Source organism: Enhydra lutris, unplaced genomic scaffold (genome assembly GCF_002288905.1).
Source record: "Enhydra lutris kenyoni isolate GAN:26980312 unplaced genomic scaffold, ASM228890v2 scaffoldscaffold61, whole genome shotgun sequence".
In the NCBI taxonomy this organism is placed as follows: Eukaryota; Metazoa; Chordata; class Mammalia; order Carnivora; family Mustelidae; genus Enhydra; species Enhydra lutris.
This window is the reverse complement of record NW_019154145.1, coordinates 10,012,751-10,033,829: the sequence shown is the minus strand read 5'-3', so window position 1 is coordinate 10,033,829 and position 21,079 is coordinate 10,012,751. Positions and strand designations below refer to the sequence as shown.

General features: G+C 51.9%; 1 protein-coding gene across 5 annotated transcripts in view; it reads right to left on the bottom strand.

Annotated features, from left to right (window-relative positions):
- LOC111158599 (CUGBP Elav-like family member 2) overlaps positions 1 to 21,079 on the bottom strand; it is a 321,671-nt gene that overhangs the window by 67,249 nt on the left and 233,343 nt on the right. For all 5 annotated transcript variants that reach the window (XM_022520725.1, XM_022520726.1, XM_022520724.1 and 2 more), the window contains exon 4: positions 3,161 to 3,209. In XM_022520725.1, coding sequence (XP_022376433.1) covers positions 3,161 to 3,209 — 49 coding nt within the window. The remainder of the gene's footprint in view (positions 1 to 3,160; positions 3,210 to 21,079) is intronic.

Below are 21,079 nucleotides of genomic sequence, written 5' to 3'. Positions count from 1 at the left end.
CATCTGTCCATCACTAATTAATCCGTGATTAGCAGCCCTTTCTTGCTCAGCAAATACAAAGTTTCCGAGAGCCGAACATACCGATAATGAAGATGGTAACTGTCTAACTGTGATGAGTCCTTTGTGCTATCCATAAATGTCAGCAAACTCAATAAAGGTGCAATTAGAGCTCGTTATCTCCCTTTCACAACTCCAGGAGCTACCGAGAGCATCTGAGCCAAAGAAATCTTTGTGCTCTCTGAGCTTTGGAAACTACACTTACCTGTCAAAACTGCCATGTGAAATCAGAGAGGACGTGCGCCTTTTAATACTTGCTTTAGAAAATGATACGATGCTCCTGATTCCTCGGCCAGGTCCGAGGAGAACCCTGAAGCCTGCTCAGTTTTCACAATGCTCGGCATAGGCTTTGCACCTCCATGAAGAAAAATGCTCTAAAGGGCGCTTTCCGTCCGCTGATACTTTTTGACCCTGCCCCCCCACCGAAACGCAGAACGTGAAGGTCACTCCGCAAAGCAAAGGAAGATCCGGCCCAACGAGACGGTTTGCGGAGGTGGTTTTTCCCTTCGTGTGTACAGAGCTATGCCTTACTATGAAAGGGAGCCTTGACTGCTCAAAATGCAGGAACACAGCTGCCTCAACCAGCCACACGTGCGTGGACGACCCGGCAGAGTGGACATTTACTAAGTGCCGGGTATCACGTGAAGCTCTTTGCAGATGTCAACTCATGTGCTCCCAGAGCCACCCTGCAAGGTGGGCGTTACACGAATTCAGACTGTGGACCACGCAACCCCTCTCACAGCTGGAGTTACGGGCGCTGGGCGAGGTCACAGGACCTGCCCAAGGACCCAGCTAACATGTGCAGGGTCAGGGGTCAAGTCTGGGCTCCTCAAAATAGCTTTTCCCGGCTACCCTGAGCTGCTTCCTGGACAACGGTGGTTTTTTTTTTTTTCTTTTAAAGATTTTATTTATTTATTTGACAGAGATCACAAGTAGGCAGAAAGGCAGGCAGAGAGAGAGGGGGAAGCAGGCTCCCCACTGAGCAGAGAGCCCGATGTGGGGCTGGATCCCAGGACCCTGAGATCACGACCTGAGCTGAAGGCAGGGGCTTTAACCCACTAAGCCACTCAGGTGCCCCAACAATGGTGTTTTTAGGTAACTTCGTGTCTTAGTGAAACAGTGTTTAATCCTGCTTGACTTCTGAGATTGTGCAAAATGGCTGGCTGACAGCAGTCCTACTCTGTTGCTGTGGTTCTGGACCCGGAGCGGATATCGGCCTCAGCATCCAGAGCCGACACTGGGAACAAGGTGCGACCTCCAGGCAGCTAGCCTAGAGAATGGATTCTCCGAGTCAGGCGTTGTATCCATAGAGCAGCAAATGCAGAAGAAGAAACCCTTTCATGGTCCTACCACCTGGGTATGTCAGGTCAAATGTTTCCAGTGGTGTTCTCCCATTCATCCTGCTTTTATAACGGTGACGTAAGGTTCAGAAATAAGACAAAGCTTCCTTCATGGCCCTTGTCCCAAGACAGGCTAGAGAATTCAGGGTCCAAAGGAAAGGGAGCATTTCTTAGGGGCCAGAAGCTCCCAGATGACCTTCAGACAGGGTTCATCCCCCAAATATACAACGCCTCTCTCCCAGGAGGAACAGAATGGACTGTAAATGTGTACTTCTGGGGTAAAAGGCTCAGGAGTCAGCAACCTGGCCTTCCACCTATCGACTCTCTCAGTGCAGAGCCCTAAGAGGCCAGAGAAAAATCTGGGAGGTAACAATAACCCTCATTTTATAGAAGTGGTGGTCTACCATTTGCAAAACACTGTTGTATCTTACGTGAGTCTTTAAATTTAAAAAAAAAGCTAATCTATGGAGGTAGCGACCATCACTCCCATTCATGAACTAGGAGATCCAAGTTCAGTTGTTAAATGACCATCAGATCAGCAGACTCAATGTCAGTAAATTCTGTGGGGTCAGGACAGTGTCTTTGTAGTCCTTTCCCTTATTCTGCTTCAGACCTGGGGCCATAGCCCAGCCAAGCACCAGGCAACAGGCCTGGGGCACGGGAAGTCATCACGGGGTAACTGCTGAATTCTGGATGCAGGGTTTGGGGTACATAGTACAGGAAGGAGGGAGCAGACTGTCAGAGGTGCGGTGGTGGCAAAGATGGGGTAGGGGTGGGAGGCGGGCACCCAAGTCTAGTCCCTGACAGACCAACGGGGGGCTGGTGGCACCACGCTATGACTTGGAATTTTCTTCCCAACTTCCTAGTCTGTGAAGAAGTCAGAAAATGGGACGCTCTACAATTAGCGAAAAGTACCTTGTGGAGAGAGTTAGACCCCAATCATAATTTACATTTGCAGATATGCAGATCTCTGAGTGCATGGCTTCTGCCCTGATTACTAATTAATGAGCTGCAAACCTGCCTGTGGGAGCAAACAGTGCTGATTATGTCAGTCTTGGGGGACGGAGACGTGCCGCGGTCTGAGAAGGTAGAAGATTCCTTTAACACACACTTTAGTATATTCAAAGAACAAAATGGGGACAGAAGACGGGTATAGATGGAAGCAGCAAGTTGGGGGAGACAAATGTGGCTGTTGGCCCTTCCGCGTCGTGGAGAGGTAAGTCTCAATGATTTCACAGATTGTGTCCCATGCATATTTTAGCACTGAGCATCCGTTTATGTAATCAGCTGGCTGAATTCTGAATGAATTCGGATGCAAATGCATCGGTGCATCTTAGAGGTGAGTGCCAGGGAGGAACACACCAGAGGAGGAGAAAAGAGAGCGGGGTTCCTGGTGGGCGAGCCCTTTTCCACTCCTCTGCTCTGCACACCCTGAGATCCTTCCTCCCCATCGGGGTTCCTGGGCTGCATGGTCTGTGGGAGGGGGACCAACTAGAGACAAAGACCACTGAGTCACCACACAAAGCAAGCCCTGAACAGAGGGGCACAGAAAACCATTTCCCGTAACGTCTTTACACATCTCGACACCAGAGACCTACGAGGTGGGAGAGCGAACTTCTCTAGCCTCCAGGTGCAGGGCAAATCCCGGGAGCAGGTGCCCTGCCTCTCCCGGAGCGGAGGCACGTGAGGCCGGCTCCTCCCTCCCCCGCGGACTTCCTCATTGACACAGACAGACAGCAGTACACGAGACAGTCACCACCTACCGTTCGACTTTTCACTATCTGCAGGTTTCATCTGGATGGGATGGTGCATCTAAAAACACAAAAACGAGACAGTAAAGGCAGGTTGAACAACTGCGTGCAGGTCTCAGAAACCCCGCACTCGCACGCTCGAGACCACGTCCTGCTCCGAGGACACATCAGTAATAACAGGATCTCTCTCTGTCAAATGTAACCCCACGAAAATGCAGCCTGCCGCGGCATTGGGGAACAGAACCCTTTGCATCACTGGGCCCCACGGCACAGGACTGGGCTTTGCAGCTGGACCTGAGCTTGCAACCCGGTTCTGACACTCAGCAGAGTTTCTGCCTACATCGGGCAGGCAGGTTTGGCTCCGCCGTTCATCATCACCGCCACGTGAACTTGGGCGAGTGTCCTAACTTCCCTGAGACTCAGTTTCCTTATAGTGCAACAGAGGTGACACCAGCATGGTGGGAACGAAATGAGCAAAAGGCACGTAAAGGGGGTGTCGTGAACAGCGCACAGGACACGCTGAGAGAAGTGAGCTACTGTTACTCCGTAGTATGTCACACATTTCAGTGCAGATGGTCTCTGTTTTGCTGGTGGCCATGTGCTCTGCTGCATGATCTTTCTTAGATCTCATGGTCATGGGAAATTTGAAGGTCTAGCGGTTGATTGACTGAGGCGCGATTATGTACGTTCTCCAAACACCAGGTCTGACCCAGGAATGCGGAGCTCCTAAAGGGACGGAGGGGGCGGGGGAGGAAGGGCAGGAGGCATGAATCTTGGGATCGGGACCTCTCGGTCCGTGTGCAGGGGCAGGAGGACCTTGGGACAAAGCGGCGCCGAGGTCCTGAGTCGCGGTGCCTCAACGCTCTGTGGCTCTTCACACAATGCCCACCTCACTGCTGCGCGATCCACCGAGTGCTGAATGCGACCACCATTTCCAATGAAAATAAATTCCCCCAACCACGTTCAAAGGTCCTCTCACTTCCTACTTCATCAGACCCCGAGGAACCTCAGAGCCCCGGTGTAGATGGAATCACTGGCCGTGCAAATGCTTTTATTCGAATGGGTCCCATTCTCACTGAACCTCTAATCCCCCCAGTGGACTGCCAGCACTTGCAAGCCCCAGCTCTGGGTTTTATCCAATTTAAAGGAAAGCGGAATGGTACTTGCCTCCGGCACTTAAATGATGGGAAATTATCATCAGGCAGTCAGGGGCCTGTGGAGCTAGTGCCTGGCAGGGTCTTCAAAACACAAGGGGAACAGCAAAGAGGCAGTACTATCAGGGGACAAGGGGCTGAATAATTCAGAGCTGCCTCGTCTGTTCTAAAAGGCAAGATGCTCTCGCGCACAGGACACAGGCCTTGACATGTGGGGTCTATTCGGATTCCTGCTCTATTAACACATTCAGTTTGTGGAGGAGAGACTAGAATGACAATGGGACGTCCACGGGTCAGCAAGTATTGTTTCAGAAAAGATACTTTTCGATCTTTTCAGAAAAGACTGCCATTTATCCCTAAAAAGCAGACTGAAGTAAAATGTGGAAAGGCCTGGTTTGGGCTGGGTAAGGTGAGCTCCGTCCTACGCTAATGCTCGGGGAAGATGGGCTGTGTCCCTGAGGGGCTATCCCTCTAGCCGGCCTTTGCCCATCCACTCAGCACAGAGGGGTGAAGCACCCACTTGGGTCTCAGGCTCTAGGCTAGGAACTGGGGGAGGAGGCCCAGGGAAGAAACTCAGGCCCTTCGGGTGCTCAGTGTGTCTGGGAGGTGGTTGATGTGCCAGCAGTGCCAGGAGCCACGTGAGAAGTGCTCTGCTAGACCCAGAGCAAGCTTGTGCAGGAGCTCACGGGAGGAGACACTCACTCTGCCTGGGGAGGAAAGCGAAGGCTCTTAGCAAACGGGATATGTGATTTGAGTCCTAAAGGCCATGCTGGACTTGCTGGCAGAAAAGGGGGAGATGGCATCTGAAACCAAGAGAATATCGTGTGCAAGGCGCAGTGGTGAGAAAAAGCACACTTCCTCCTAGCGAGGAGGCCAACATGTGTGTGGGGAAGGGCGCACAAAGACGCAGTTGGCACCTGGGTGTCCGACATCCTGCCTACGAAGGGACTGAAATTGTGTCTAAAAGTCAAGGCGGGCATAGAAGATTCGGGGAGCAAGGGCCATTAGAGCAAATCTGAATTCCAGAGAGAAGTCTTTTCTGGCTACAGTGTGGTGGGCAGATTATAGAAGAGAGGTACTGGGGTGGGCGGTGGGGGGATGGGGAGACAGCTGAGAGGCTACTGGGAACATCTGAGTGAAACTGATGACGGTCTAAACCCCAGAGGCAACTGGCTGGTTGTGGGGAGGCGGGGGAGAGAGAACCATCACGGGAGCATGGCCAGATCGGGGAAACATGAGAAAGTGGTTGTGGGGGGAGACTGCTTAGTGCAGGTCTGGACACTCTACACCCGAGATGTCTGGGGCTGGAGAGAAGTTGGGGGTGCGCATCTCAGGCTGTAGCTACGGCTCTGGGGCCATGGGTGTGGGTGACACTGTCCAGGAGGAAACGTGAAGTGAAAAGAGCCAAGGAATATCAAGAGAATCATAGAATATCAAGAAAGAGGAATGGAAGAGGGATGGAGAGGAACAGCAGGTCCCACAGCAGTCTCGGGGGAGAGCTTCCAGAGCAAGGCCATGGTCAGCACATGCGTCGCTCGCTGCTATGACGAAAATGCCCAAGGATCCTTTTGGCTATGACAGTACGATACTCTTCTGGGAATTGATCAAAAGCAGCTTCTGTGAGGTGGTGGGGCCCAAACACTAAATTATAGAGTGGGGGAGTTACAGGGAGAGCAGCAGGAGAGAGGAGAAATGGACACGACTATCTCAAGAAGATTCACTGTCAAGGGCGGGAGGGGAATATGAAAAGCTCAGTGGAGTCAGGGGCAGAGAATGAGAAGGCAGAGTCTGTCTTTTCCAGTCTTTTCTTTTCCATACAGCTTTTCCAACGACCTGTGAAACTCAGATGAGAGTCACAGGCGGAGGCAAGGAGAGAGGAGGCAAGTGTACCCACACTACCTACGGGACACGAAAATGAACCAAAAGGACTCCTGCCCTCAGCGAGCTTTCGATCCATCATGGCGGCTCATGTGCACAAAGAAAGAAGAACAAACTGGCCAGCATTAGGAAAGGCCCCCAGACAGAGCACAACGGGCATTCAGATGGACCTCCGATGCAGGGAGGTCTGGGGCAGGAGCTCTGGGAGCTTCTGCAAGAACAGAAATCATTCTGCCCTAAAGCTGGAAAGGGCCCAGGGAGCATCCAGCCCAATGCTCTCCATTTCTACGTCTGAAGGGAGGCCTGACTTCACTAAGGACACACACAACTGACTAACGCCAGAGCTGGGAATCAAAACTCTAAGCTCTCGCCCTTTAACCCAGGGCCGCTGACCCGCAGATCACAGTGCTTCTCTGCTAACCGCCCGACACGGGACTTGGACACATGAGCCTATGATGGAGGGTGCAGGCCCCACCCACTGAAGATGCTGCTATCCCCCATCGGGCAGAGGTCGCCCTCCCTCCTCTGACCTCCCCGAACCCGTTATCCATGCAGCTCTGTGACAAGTATTACTCTAAGACATGACTCTTGGTTTTCCTGCAGCTGCCAGGAGACCCAGCTCTGTTCCTGACCCGAGACTGTCCCAAAGGCTCTGGATAGAAGATCAGTAGTAAGAACTCGGCCATCACTCCTGCAGACTTGAACTCCACTGTGGTCTTCCCCCGGCCCTGAGAGAGGGAAAGTCAGCTGCACAAATCTGGGCTGTCAGAGCATGGCGAATTCTGAATGGGCAGTCGCCCCCCCCCTTCAGGTATGTTCTGAAGACTACGGAGGTCATGTGTGTAAAGCACCGTGACCTTCTTGGAGAAAGGTATTCGATCAGTACTGTATTAAGAATGGCTCCTTGTCAGTAACAGTTCATTTGAGTCATGGTTTTACGGGATGTAAACATCAAGAAGACCGAAAAAAACCACCACCACCACCACCACCAACAACAACCAAAAAACCTAGTTTGGAGGAATTGTTCTTGTAATGGTCTTTCATCTTCTTAAATCTCATGAGTCCAAAGAAGTTTGGGAGATTTGTTGAGTGGAGCGAGAAAGTGATTGGAAAGGAGCCCACATTCTAGCGGAAAGTTTCAAGGTGTAATAAAGAGATTCCCTTCCTACCACAGGAAATGGTTTCAAAGATGTGATGCACCCGGACTAGCACTACGTGTTTGTTCACTGATTTCTTCGTTTACCAGACGCCCTGTTAGATGCTGTGAACACATGGATGGAAGAGTCTGGACCCACTGGAGCTTATAATATGGTGGGGGCGACAGACACATCAGTGGCACACGCACACTGAGACCTGTGGTGTGGGGACTCAGAGATGCCGGACGCACACCAGGGAGGGCAAGCCAGAGAAGGTGCGTGAGCCCAAGCGGTGTTCGAGTTCAATCCTGAAGGAATCCTAATGCTCCAGGACCTGAGGGAAGGATGTCTCAGAGCAGAGAACACGCACCCAAGACACAGAACAAGAGAAAACCAGCCATGCTGCTACAAGAGAAGAGGGTGACAGCCTTCTAACCAAGAGAAGGAGGAACAGAAGTCACTAAAGGAGGTCACTTACCAAAGACGAAATACCTAAAGCACGACAAGGCTAAGAACGAGGGACGTGTTGGGGGAGTGGAGAATTTCAAGATGCAAACTCAAGCTTGAATGAAAACTCAGAACCAGACTGACGGCCAGCAGCACACCTCCACCACATAGAGAGCTAAACATGAGAGACCGGGATGCTCTGACTGCTGCTTCTCTAGACTGTGTCTGATGGGGGAAAGTGGCTGCTCCTGCCGCCTGAGGGGACGGGGGTGTTTGGGGGGGCCCAGAGCCTCTGCTCTGCACCTGGAGGTCCCAGATGACAACTGCAGATCAGAGGAAGGGCCTGGGAATTCGGCCGTCAGGCTTCCAATCCCCTCATGCCTCACCCATCCTAAGGCAACGTCAGAGTCGGGCTCGAGGGTGGTTCCCTAGAAGAGGACAATCTTTAGGAATTTTTGCAAGGAGTCTCCTAGGAGACACATGCTAACGAGGTCAAATCTGCGTCTTCCTAAGCATACGGGGTGGGCGGTGTCCAAAAACATCTCCAGGGGCCCGTACTGTCCCGGTCTGTCCATGCTGTTGGCGCACACACGCCAGCCCGTGACATCCCCAGGGCAGCTTCCCGAGGCGCGGTGGAACAGGAGTCGTGAGTCTACTACTCGTGTCCCAGTTAGCTGTCCTCCGAGCGAAGCAAGACAACAGGACCCCCCGTCAGCATGGTGCTTGTTCTGGGGACACGCCAAGATCAATCGTTTTTGAAAATAGACCCAGTTTGTGGCAGTAAATTTGACTTAACATACTGCATCAAGTTTGCATCTCTGTGAAGAAAGCCTTCTAAATCTATTTCCTTGAAGATTTCCTTGCCCATGAATTTTTCATTTCACTGTAGAACAACATTTTGCCTCAAGTTACACATGAAGGTAACTGGTGAACGTCTTGGTCTCTAGCCCGGTTTGTGTAAGAACAGATGGAATCTAACAAGAGGGGACATTTTAAAAGCTCCTTCCCTCCTGTAGCGGGGAGGGGGGCAGTGATGACTGGAGCCAGGCGCGTTCCTGAGAAATCAGCTGTTGAATTTCGGTGACATCTGGGTATTAAGTGCTGCGTTCCTCGTACAGAAGGTGGGACCTCCCCGAGAAGAGGACAGTTACTGCGGGTCGCTGGGGTCCGTGTCTTGGGGACCTGCTCAGGCTCCCAGGGAGTGGGGGCTTCTTGAAGGTCAAGGGCAGAGGCTCGCAGCAGATCTGAGCATGGCATCGGGGACGCGCAGGCTGCTCTCCCCTGGCGTGGGCCCTCTCGTGGGAAGCGGTCGGTCAGCGTCGGGGCGCGTCAGCCTTCTGGTACAAAGCCTCCCCCTCTCTCCCAGCTCCTAACGAGTGAGTGGCACTTGGGCGTCCATCCCCTTGTCCCCCTGTATACACGCGGGGCCCCAGACTGGGCTTTCCCACCGCTGGTCTTCAGAATGGGGGTCCCCTGACAGGCCAGACGCTCCTCACTCCCGAGCGCGCTGCCCTCCGATCGGCACGGAAGCGCCCGGCTGCGGCTCCTGGAAATGAACACGAGGATGTAACGTTGGCGCAAAGCCACCGCGCCAAGTCCGTGGAGGTCACCGCACGTACAGGGAGCGGCGCAGGACCCTGGTGACGGCTGTCGCCGCCAGCCTCACGAGTCCCGTCATGTCACAGCGACAGAGATGCGCTGAGCCTGCCGAGCGCCAGCATTCCTGAGCCGCGCTCTCGGGAGCTCGTGTGACATCCGAGGTCTGGCGTGGTTTCTCCAAACCTGTCTGCCCTGGTGCCATGACGAGCAAAGGGCGGGGGGGGGGGGGCGTCCGAGCTTCGAGAGCCGGTGTTAACACTGAGTCTGGAGGGCCTGGGGGAGAGAGACACGGCTGACTTCTCCCACCGAGGAGAACTCGTGTTGAAACTTGTTTAACCCCAGCCATCACCGATTGATGAGTGAACCACCTTTAACACGAGATTCAATAAAACATGCCATTTTTGAACCTGAAGTGGGTTTTACAGAGTCACTCTTTGGCATCTCATTACTAAACCGTCTTGACCCCCTGAGGGAACAGCCGTGAGGGTACATATTATAAGCTCACTGCCCATAAAATATTTAAAGGGAGGGAAGCGGGGGGAGGGAAAGACGTGACTTCACACAAGAGCCACGCACCAAGTGAGAAAATGACAGCACTCCAGTGCCTCAAGACCAATGGGAACTCTCCTTTCCCTCCGTGACGGTGCAGACCCAGCTGGTGCAGACCACTGCCCGCCTCGCAGCACAGGACACCGTGAAACACCCAGAGCACCTGTACTTCTCGCATTTTTCTCCAAAAAGGTGGTTCGAGTGGGAAAAATAAGTTTCAAAAGATCAGCCTCCCCCGGGAGGCGTGCCATGCCCGCGGAGGAAAGCCCGCACTGTCAAGGGGACCTCCCTTGCAGCGAGGCTCCCCAAAGCCATGTCAGCTGGCCGGGCTCTCCAGGCAGGCGAGAGTGGCATTTTTGGTCATGGTTCTCCAAGGCTCGGTGTCAGGGAGGGTGAAGAGAGACAAAGGTGGCTTTCGGAATGTTGACTGAGCCTTCCTAAGAACCTTAGTCCGGTCAACTTGCGAAGACATCTTTAACGGAATGGCACGTCTGCCGGAAACAGGATGAGCCAAATCGAGTGTGGCATCGGCCACAACGAGCTGGTAAGGGAAGTAGAGAATTCAGGAAACTTTCTGATTTTTTTTTTAAAAGATTTTATTTGTTTATTTTCAGAGAGAGAGCGTGCGCGCACAACATAAATGGGAGGGAAGGGACAGACAGAGAGAGAGAAAGAGAAGCAGACTCCCCACTGAGCAGGGAGCCCGATGCGGGACTCGATCCCAGGACCCCAGAATCATGACCTAAGCTGAAGGAAGATGCTTAACTGACTGAGCCACCTGGGCAACCCCAATTTTTGAGATTTGTATATGTGTGTGTGTGTGTGTGTGTGTGTGTGTGTGTGTGTGTGTGTGTGTGAAAACAGAGGAAATCCTTCCTTTTCATTTGTCTTGTGCCAAAGACTGCTGTAGGCTTTTTTTTTTTTTAAGATTTTATTTATTTATTTGAGAGAGAGTGAGAGAGAGCATGAGTGAGGAGAAGGTCAGAGAGAGAAGCAGACTCCCCGTGGAGCCAGGAGTCTGATGCGGGACTCGATCCCGGGACCCCAGGATCATGACCTGAGCTGAAGGCAGTTGTCCAACCAACTGAGCCACCCAGGCGTCCCTGCTGTAGGCTCTTTATGTGTCTTAACTGTTCCAACAACCCCGAGACAGGTACATGTGGGGAGCCAAGGAGGGTTGGGGAGCGAGAGAGGGAGGGCCACGTAACCTGGTCCAGACAGCGAGCAAGTCAGTCGTGGAGCAGGGGTTGACTCGGGTCTGTCCCAGGCTGGAGCGTACGTCCCCGACACCCCTCTATCCTGCCTCTGGCACATATCCACACAGTTGTGCTGTGAGTGAGTTCGGGGTTTCTAAGAAGCAGTAAAATTACCATAGTTCCCCTCTTCCACACGAAACACAAAGCTTGTCTAGTTGTAAATTTCTTCCCTCTTAGCTCATACGCGCGCGTGGGCAGCATGCACAGGCATATGCGAGGACATATGCGTGCGTGTGTATTTCACACGCATGTAAGACACATCCTAAGTTAGCCTCAAAACAGGAATTGCTGGGTTTCCTCCATGAAAAAGGTGGGAAGAAAATGCAAACGGCTGTAAGGATGGAAAGCAAAAGCGCACAGCCCTACAGCCATGCTGGGAAAAGTACTGCCCACCGAGGAGGCGTCCGACCATATGCATGTCCTAGTGCAGACGCTCAGTGCCGCTTCTCCCAGAGCCCCTTCGTCAGGCCCTTCTGAACAAGACACACACCACGGCATCAGACCCTGAGGTCTGTTTCACGGGCCAGGCTGTCTGAAATGTCCCCCCTGACCCTGATGAGATGTGGACTGATGATGACCAACTTAGCTTTCATCTAGCCTCAGAGAGGATCCCTGCCATGGACTGATCCTACATTTTGTGGTTTCCGCCCAAATGGGTGGTGCAGTAAAGTACTCAATCTGTGTGGACCACCTGGAGTTGGCCGAGCATCACGGACACCAGAAAGCCGTGGCAGGCGGCTTTACTTTTTACATTAACTGACTGGATTGCACAATGCCCGTCTATTTGAACATGGCTTTGGGAAGTCTGGAGACAATGGAGTTCGCAGCTGCCCTCTCGAGACGGAATTCCTTGGTGGAAGCAGAGCGCGTAGGATCCATCTCCACTTTGGAGCCCATGGCTGTCCCAGATCACGTTTGGGCACTGCCACGAACGGAGCTGACGTGGTCAGGGTGTAGAAAACTTGCAACCGGTGTTTGCTAACCCAAATTTTTACAAAAGTGATCCAAGCCAGGGGGGAAAATGTGGCTTTGAACATGATGACAGTAAAGAAACAAGAGTCACCTTTTCTCTTCCCACGGCAAATCACAACCAGGGGAGAACACTCGGAGTGGAAAGAACTATTTCTTCTCCATAGCCCCTGACTGATACCTGCAAAGTGTTTAAAGCCCCCAGGGCAGAAGGCGGAATGAAGTCATTACCATCCTTAGTATTTTACGGAGCAAAAAGGTTTTCCGGAGGTGGGGAGAAAAGGTCCCTTCAAAGCCAGGATAACACACTGGGGAAGAATGGCTCTTCTGGCTCAACTGGCTCTTCTGGCTCAATTGGCTCTTCTGGCTCAACTGTATGCAGCCAGTTTCATTCACCTCCGAACCCAGGAGAAAAACCCACAGAACCCAAATTCTAGATCTGCGTTTGGCCCATCGGGCAGCAGGGCAGCCTGCTTAGCTGTAAGGACACTATTTGCGTTCCTAGTACCATCATATGCGATACCAGAGGGGAGAAAAACAAGCAGCATAACCATTCAGTCCTGGGGAAAATTGTTTTTTTAAATAAAATAAGTAAAATAAAATGTGGCGGGAAAATTAGATTACTCTGGGTGGAATTCTATAAGAGAATCTGGAGTCTGTTAGGGTGATTAAGTCATCGTTTCTGACAGATTCCTCTAATTGGCTGTCAAGTGCCATGGCACAGCCCCATCTGTGAGCCAGTGTCCTCATCACTGAGCCTGGTCACCTTCGGGTCGCACCCACACACCCAAGAGAAGCTCCAGCCCGGCATCTACTGTTCTCATGAGCTCTGATTAGGTTCTGTGTTTTCATATTAAATAGTAACACAAGCTCCCATTTTGCTTTATTTACTCCTTAAATTACAAGAAAAATGAACAGGCTCAAAGGAGGAGGGGCGGGGTGCGAGGGAAACGGAAGTGTCACAACAAAGGGGGAGTGTTTGGTGGCTCTCGGGAGCCTGGCTGTTCAAGGAGAATGTTACTCGGTTCCTAGTTTGATTTTGCTGGAAACTATTATAGTATATTACTGAGAAAGGTTAACCTGTGTCTGTCTGTAACCCTCCAGTCAAGTTTGGTACCTCATTAGCGGTTCCGGTAGAAGGGCACTGCTACTGTGTTTAGCAACACTGTAAACAGAAAGGTCCCCCCCCCCTTTTTTTTTTTAAGATTTTATTTACTTATTTGACAGAGATCACAAGTAGGCAGAGAAGCAGGCAGAGAGAGAGGGGGAAGCAGGCTCCCCGCTGAGCAGAGAGCCCGATGCGGGGCTCGATCCCAGGACCCTGGGACCATGACCCGAGCCGAAGGCAGAGGCTTTAACCCACTGAGCCACCCAGGCGCGCCCCCCCCCCTTTTATTTATGACAATTCAGGCCACCCCTCTCGGTCACTGCACCTTTTGGATATAAGCGGCCGTTCACCCACGAAGTTGAGCTCCCAAATAAATTTGGTGAAAAGCAGAGCATGACTAGTTAAAACTGTAAGACTGTACTTTGCTTTGTCTAGAATCTTGAGATCTGTATGTTTTAATGACCAAAAAGCACTGGAGGGCACAAAACCGTTCTAGAAATGAAGACGGACGGGCAGACTCACTGTAAGGAAAGGCTTGGAGGATCGCAGGGCTGCTGGGACCGCCCCAAGGGCAGCAGAAGACCACCCGAGGGTTTCGTGCGACAGCTGGGAGATCACAATCACTACTGATTAATGAGCCAAAATTAAGAGAAAGGTAATAATTTGCCCTTATTACTAAATGGGAAAGACACAGATATCCTTTCTAATCATGATTTCTTTTTGATTGTGGAATTGTCTTCCAAAACCAGTGATGGATGCTCCAAGAGCCATTCTTCCAGATGTTACCCAGATGCTAAATTCGACATGCTTGCCTAATCGAGCCACACAAAACACACGCTGAAATAATAAGGCCTGGTCCGGTCGTTAAGGAGGGGCATCAATGGCCTGGGTAGTCCGTTTATATTCCCTATACTATGACTCCACATGCTGCAAACTGAGCATAATCTCATACTTTAAGACAAATGAGTCCGTTTAAAAATAAGTTGTCCTTTTGACATTGGCTTCTGCCGGTAATGGCCATCCTTGGGCTCAGCTCTCACACAGCCTTGGGATAAAGGGGAACCCAGCCAGCCAGGCTCACGGCGGCTCCTTTCTCCAACACCAGCCATTTTCAGGTCATTCACCACTACCTTGTTCTCTGAACCCCCGTGAATGGGGACGAGCGGAGCCCTGCATGCTGGAGTGCGGATCACGGGGCCTCCTTCTGTGTGGGGACGCCTCCTTGTTGACCTGGCCCTTCTGCGCCTGTTCACTCCCTGTGAACCCAGCCCGGAGGCCTGGCCACGCTGGGAGCTCTCTTCCTCCCTGGGGCTCGACCCAGTTCCTGGCAGTTCCTGGTACCACTTCCCAGAATCCTCTCGGTCAGCCATTCAGCCACAGCCCTGCCGCATCCCCGCAGGAAATACCCTTTGGATGGCACAACCTGCTGGCCTGCCCCTGAGTTTCAGTCACCCACTGGAGGCTGGCGCACTGGCTTAGATAGCTGCTGGGTCCGTCTCCCCAGACCCGCACCTGACCGCCGCTCTGGCTTGGCCCTACGTTTGCTGAGTTTTCTTCCCCTAGGAATTCTCCGTGTAGATCTAATTTCCCCTCAATTTGTTTTCCTTCTTTACTCCTTGCTATTTCTTCTGCTGCTGCCACCTTGCTTCCTGCTCCCTCAGACTCCTGAAATACCACCCACCCCCCCCACCATTTCCAGTCCTTGCTGTCCAAGGATCTCATACACCACTGCCTTTTTAATCTGCCTAAAACTCTGGTCTAGTAATTTCTGTCTCTTGCTCAAAAACTTTCCATGATCTGCCAAATTAAATTCCAGCTCCTTGGCCTTCCAAACAACTCCACGCTTTGACCCCAAATTACCTTTTCAGGCTTATTTCTCCTGATTGCTCAACATTTCTCTTCAACACCAGTGGAACTGGACAATTTCCTCGTACGGGAACTTCATCCATACGCTTATCCACAAAAAGGCGCAGCGACCCTCCCCAGGCATAAAGAGGTGGTATTTCCTTTGCCGGCAGGACCACTGTATATCCGGCACCTAGGAACTCCTGTATGTTATTGGGTTGAATCGTGTGCATTGCCCTTTTGTAGATCATAAACAGGGACAACGTCATAGACTGCAACCTTGTCTATTGCATAGCAATGAACCTGCATGACGTTCTTTCCAACGCACTTGTGAGACGTGCCCATGTTCCATTCAGGTAGGTTCTTCCCTTTGTAAGGTTTGAGAGCTTTCCAGTAATTCATCCGCACTATTTATGAGCTGTACGAAGGCAATTAAACGTGAACTTGACACAAAGCAAAACTACTCCCCGTACCAACCGTGGAGCCCATGGGCGTTCTGGGGGCTGCGCCGGCCTCCCTTCGCCCACTCTCTGCGGCTTCGACACTGTTAAGATTAGCGCCACTTTATCCTGTAATCTCAGGTTCCCTCTCAACTTTAAGGCTATCAAGCAAATCTTTAAAACCTCTGGTTCAAAACTAACTTGGGAAACTTAAGCCCGCTGCATCTGCTCTTGAACCTTCTGACAAGGTACCAGCGTCTCATCAAATCCACAGAAAAGCCCCACTGAGTTTCGTGTTCTACTGATCCTTCCCTAGCTTAGTGTCAGAGTCGGGAGCTGTTTGAGTTGCTCTCGTAGCCATGTTTATTAATTAGTGTCTAACATTTCCATCTCTGTGAGTTGCAACCTCTCATAAAAAATGCATTGGGGCGCCTGTGTAGCTCAGTCATTGGGCATCTGCCTTTGCCTCGGGTCATGGGATCGAGCCCCGAGTCGGGCTCCCGGCTCAACGGGAAGCCTGCTTCTGCCTCTCCTGCTCCCCATGCTTGTGGTCACTCTCTTGCTTGCTCTCTCTCGTGAAATAAATAAATAAAATCTTTAAAAAAATGTGTGGTTTGATTGGCTTAGGAGTGACAACTCCATTTACATTAGACAAATAAACACCACACCTCACTCGGTGGCCTCTCTCCATTTGTTTCCTTAGCTCCCTCCGTGGCCTTTGCGATTTATACTAAGTGAACGAAAGCAGATAACTTGTATCATTTTCCTCTCTTAATCACGTTTAGGCAAAAATAATTAAGTATCTTTAAAAAAAAAAAAAAACAAATGAGGCTGGTTTTTAAAAAGTGATTCCTTACTAAAAAGAGATGGCAAGTTTGAAAAAAAAATGCCTTAAGGGCCATTTCATATTAGCCGTTTAAAATGTAAATCCATTAAATGTCTGAGCAAGACATCTGATATTGTTTTTAGCAACTCTATTCATTTCGCCTTCCACAGAGTCCTAAACTTTGGCTGATATTTTGCCAAATGAAGATCTCTCCTCCAGCGCGGCTAATTCTTTATGAGTTCAAGTTTGATTTTCCTGTCTCGTTTTGATTTCTACCTTCCATTCTCACATGTGAGGTCGTTTACCAACTTTGGAAGTTACTTGTTGGCAGCGCTCAGGGAAATTATGATGGTTCAATTTCTATAAATACCCTTACCCTGCAGCTCCGTCTTCTAAAGACCAGATTCTGGTTTGGGCCTTTGAGTACATAGTACTATAACCAAAATTCACATGGCAGAGAAAAACTCAGAAAGGGGGCACATTATGAATATGGGAGACATTTTTACATTAAGGAAGAAACGCAAGAAGCCTTTGTTGATAGCACCTGAACTGCGACGACTGATCTATTTTGATGGTTTCTTCTCTGAATGAGGTATTGGGAAATCGGGGCTGCTTTATTAGTTCGATAATGGAAAGAACATCACAGTTACAATCACAAGGTCTGGGGTTGAGTTGTGGCCCAACTGGGCCAAGTCCAGGTACCTACGGTCAAGCCTCTTGGCCTCCTTAAGCCTCGGGGAACTCTTATTTGAAGCAAGGATCATAATGGAAACCTCAATGCTTGATTATGAGGACTGAATCAGATAATAAGATGCAGAGAAACCTGGGATTATCAACTCTTATTTCCTTAATTCATTTAGGAGTTACAACCAGAGTAAAAACTGCCCTGTGACCACACATGTTCATGCCTCACCAAAAATGACAGTCTTCTGGATTAAAAAAATTTTGAATTAGAAAAAAAAGAACAAAGTAGAGTAGGGGTCTAACCTGACCAAAAGGATTGCAAGGGAGAGCCCAAGTACAGGGACCACTCTCCCACCTCCCTCGTGTACCCCACCAGTGTGTAAAGGACCCTTGAGATTTTTTTATATTGAGAGTCTCGATGAATGGAAGCTATTCCTGAGTTCATACATTCAACACACATTTGTTGAGCAGCATTTCCAGTGTGAGGCTGGGCTCTGAGAATGCTCTCTCTCCTTGAGGCGCCTGGAGCTCACTAGAGGAGAGAGGGGTAGATGCACGATTGCGGGGAATGACATTCAGCAAGAACAGGCTGAGTCTTGGCATCTGCTCCAGTGGACTACAAGTGAAGGAATATTCAATTTCACCCTCACGGAAGTGAAACGACGCTTGTGTGGGAGCCTATGGCTGGAACGTAGCGTATGAACAGGAGCGTCATAGAAGCTGGAGAAAAAGTAAGGGACACAGTGTGGAGGTTGGATCTCGCCCTCAAGACCACCAGGTGTGTCCATTTTCTCTGCCATAAGACACAACACAACCACATTCACACACTCCTGCAGCACACCAGGCATCATGGGCGACCCCAGTGTCCTAATTCTACCCCATCCTCTCCCACTCACAGAAGCGTCTGGAAGATGAATGAGTGTAGTCATTACAGGGAAAACTTCGAGAATCTCTTAATCCCTTCTATGCTTTCATTAGCTGAGGTGACAGCTAGTCCCAACTGATAGAGAGGTCAGAATTCCAGAGATGTTGCTAAGGGGGAAAATGGGATTTCCTTGATGATCAGAAATGGGGTACAGAGATGGGGCCATATGGGAAGAGGAGGGGTTGAGGACTTCCAGCTTTCTGTACTGGGGGGTGTCCCCATCCACTCAGACAGGTACCATGTGACTGGAGCCTGGGTGCTGGCGGGAAGATGGCTTTAGTATTACAGTTGCCTGTGGACCAACTTTTGCATGGAACTTTCCAGAACCAGCTAGAATCAGAGAAGACAGATTTCAAGATCAAGATTTGGGAGGCAGCAAGGCACTGAAACCAGAGGCAGCCTGAGGATGACAGAAATCAGAACCAGGCAGAGTGAGAACGAATGGGTGTAAACAGAATGCTGGGGCAGAGTTCTCTGCTTGCTATCCTTGCGAGAAACAGCATGGTCCTTTTTACTGGGGGAAAGTAGGTGATCAATCACTTGTCTCTGCTGCCTACTGGAGGCACCTGGAAGGCGTGTGGCTTGAGATGTCTTGAGAGGTTCTCTCCTGCCGTGAACTCTGCTCCATCCCCCCACCCCCTCCAGCTTCTTCCCCGTTCCAAGCTTTAGGCCAGACCCAACTTCCTCTCCGTAAATCGGTGCTGAGCCCAGCCAGCCTGGGTAATTATTCTTTCATCGCTTAGAATTTTGTTAAAGTCGAAGGTCACTTTTTGTTTTCCCACTAAGGCCTTTTAAAGTTACCATGGGAAATGTTTAAGATCGGCATTACCGTACGACTCGAAGGGCGTATCATGTTAAGAGAAGAGAGTCTAGATGAAACCCGAAGAATTCCAACTCCAACATCGGTCCAACCAAATGCTGCCAAAGATACTGAAGGTCACGGTCCGTGGGACGCTATTCCGGGGCCCAGGCAATGTGTACCGACGGCTTCGAGAGACCTGCCTTGCAAGAGGTCCGGGACGTGCATGCAGAGGATTTTTCCATTTTCCTCTTCCCGTCCCAGAACGTGGGTGGCGACCTCCCATGAGGCGAGTCGCACAGAACTGTGACATGGGTGCGCCCTTACGGACAGGTGTGACACACTTCCACTTGGCCAGCGTCGTCAAAGCGCCCTGAGGAGGCATCTCCAAGGACGGCCACAAAGACCAAAACGTCCTCCCGCTTGCTCTCTCCCTCCCTTTCACGGTTCATCAGCGGGGCTGGGAGTCTAGAGCTCGTCTTCTCTAATGAGCTGATGTGCGGACGGTGGCCGCGGCCTCCTGCTGCCACGAGGGGTACGGACTTGGGCTTCTTCCCAAGGCCAAGGGCGAGGAGCTCAGCCCATGGCAATCAGAGTCACTGTGAGCAGCGATGGGACAGCACGGGTTGTCGACCTCTGAAAATGCGCGGCTGGGCAGGAGAAGCCCCCCTGTAGCCCCAGTCTATTAACTCAGCTCCAACCGGGGAGCCAAACTCAGAAGTGGGGAGAGGAAAGCGAGGAAGAAACGCGGTGGCCGACGTACGTCCTCCCGCGCCCTTCGGCACCTCCCTTGTCAAGGGGGGTCTGGCAGGGGCTGTGCGTGGACCGTAGGCTGCCCGCAGGCGGCACACGGGATGTGGCCCGGCTTCTGAGGTGAGGTCAGAGAAGAACGATACCGATGATGCTTTTGTCCTCGGGGCGCACGAACTCAGCGGAGGGCTCGTGTCGCAAGCCAGCTCGGCGGCCGTCGGCGAGACAGACACAAGGTGTTTGCTTGCGTAAGTTCCCACGGAGGCCCGATGACTTGACTCTCTCCTGCATATGCCTTTCCGGGTCCCCCTTTCCATGCCGGTCCAACACACCCTCACAGGAGGTACGGTACCCCAAATGCGTCCTCTCCTCGGGGTGCGCTCCTCTCTGGGCCCGGCCCCTCTTGGCTTCCTTTCCTGAACCGAGTCCCTGGCTCCTCGGTTCACCTTCTGCTTCCCATTCGGTCACGGCCGCCGCTCATGCGCTGACACAGTTCTGCCAGCGGCGGCGGGACCCGGGCCAGTGCTGGCCATGGCGGTTTGAGTTTTCTGTGGCAACACAGGACTCCGTGCTCAGAGACCGCGGCCCGGGACTCTGTTGTACTTCCAGGGACTGTGGACAACCGACGTGTGACACCCAACCCAGCTCGGCCAGAAGGCGGGATGGAACGCCAGAACCCACTCCGGGGAAATCCCACAGCCGCCCCGTAGGACAGGGGACGTGCTTTCCAGGCCCCCCGGGTAACACACACACACACACGCACACACGCACACACATACACGCACACACACACCTCTCAGCAGGATGTTCTACCCTCGCGCTCAGGTGGGTCGTTACGTTTTCTCGGTCCGCATGAGCCTCTCAAGCTGTGGCTGCTGAGAGAGACGGGGTGGTAAGGGCTCTGCCCCCGTCCCCCGGTAAGGACCTGCAGGTCCGTGAATGTGAGGCAGGTGACGGTTTGTGCAAGGCGGGACTGCGCGGGCGAGCTATAGCTTAGCTCCGTGTGGCAGCGACCTGCTCCTCTTGCTTTAGCATGAGCTGATGCTGGTGGAAGCCTGTGCTGGAAACAGCACCAAGTGCACTCAGTGTCTCAGAGGCCGGGACACATTAATTCTGTGTCAGCCTCACTCATGTGAGATTTTCTGGCAGGTCTTTGAGAGATGACGGCACGGGGAAGACACGAAGGGGCTGCGGGGCAACAAAGGACCTGCTCCTATGCCAGCGACCTCTTTACCCCCTTCCCGACCTGTCCCCACATGGTCAGGTCACCCAGATCACTTTCCAGAACATCCACAAGGAAGTGAGGGAAGGTGGTGTGGTCTCCGGCCAAGGAGGAGCTTGGCCCTCTCCGGCAGGGAGAGGCGGGAACACAGCCACTCTGCCGCAGGAGGTAGGTGTGCACGAGCAGTCAGAGCTTAGAGTGACCTGCGACCGAGTCCTGGAACAGTCCTGGTGAGGCCTGGCACTGGTGTGGAGGCACCAAACTTCGCTATGAGTACCTAGTACCTGGGATCCAGGGCGAACGTGGGTCCAGGGCGAGGCCCCAGAGTCAGCCTCTCTGGCACA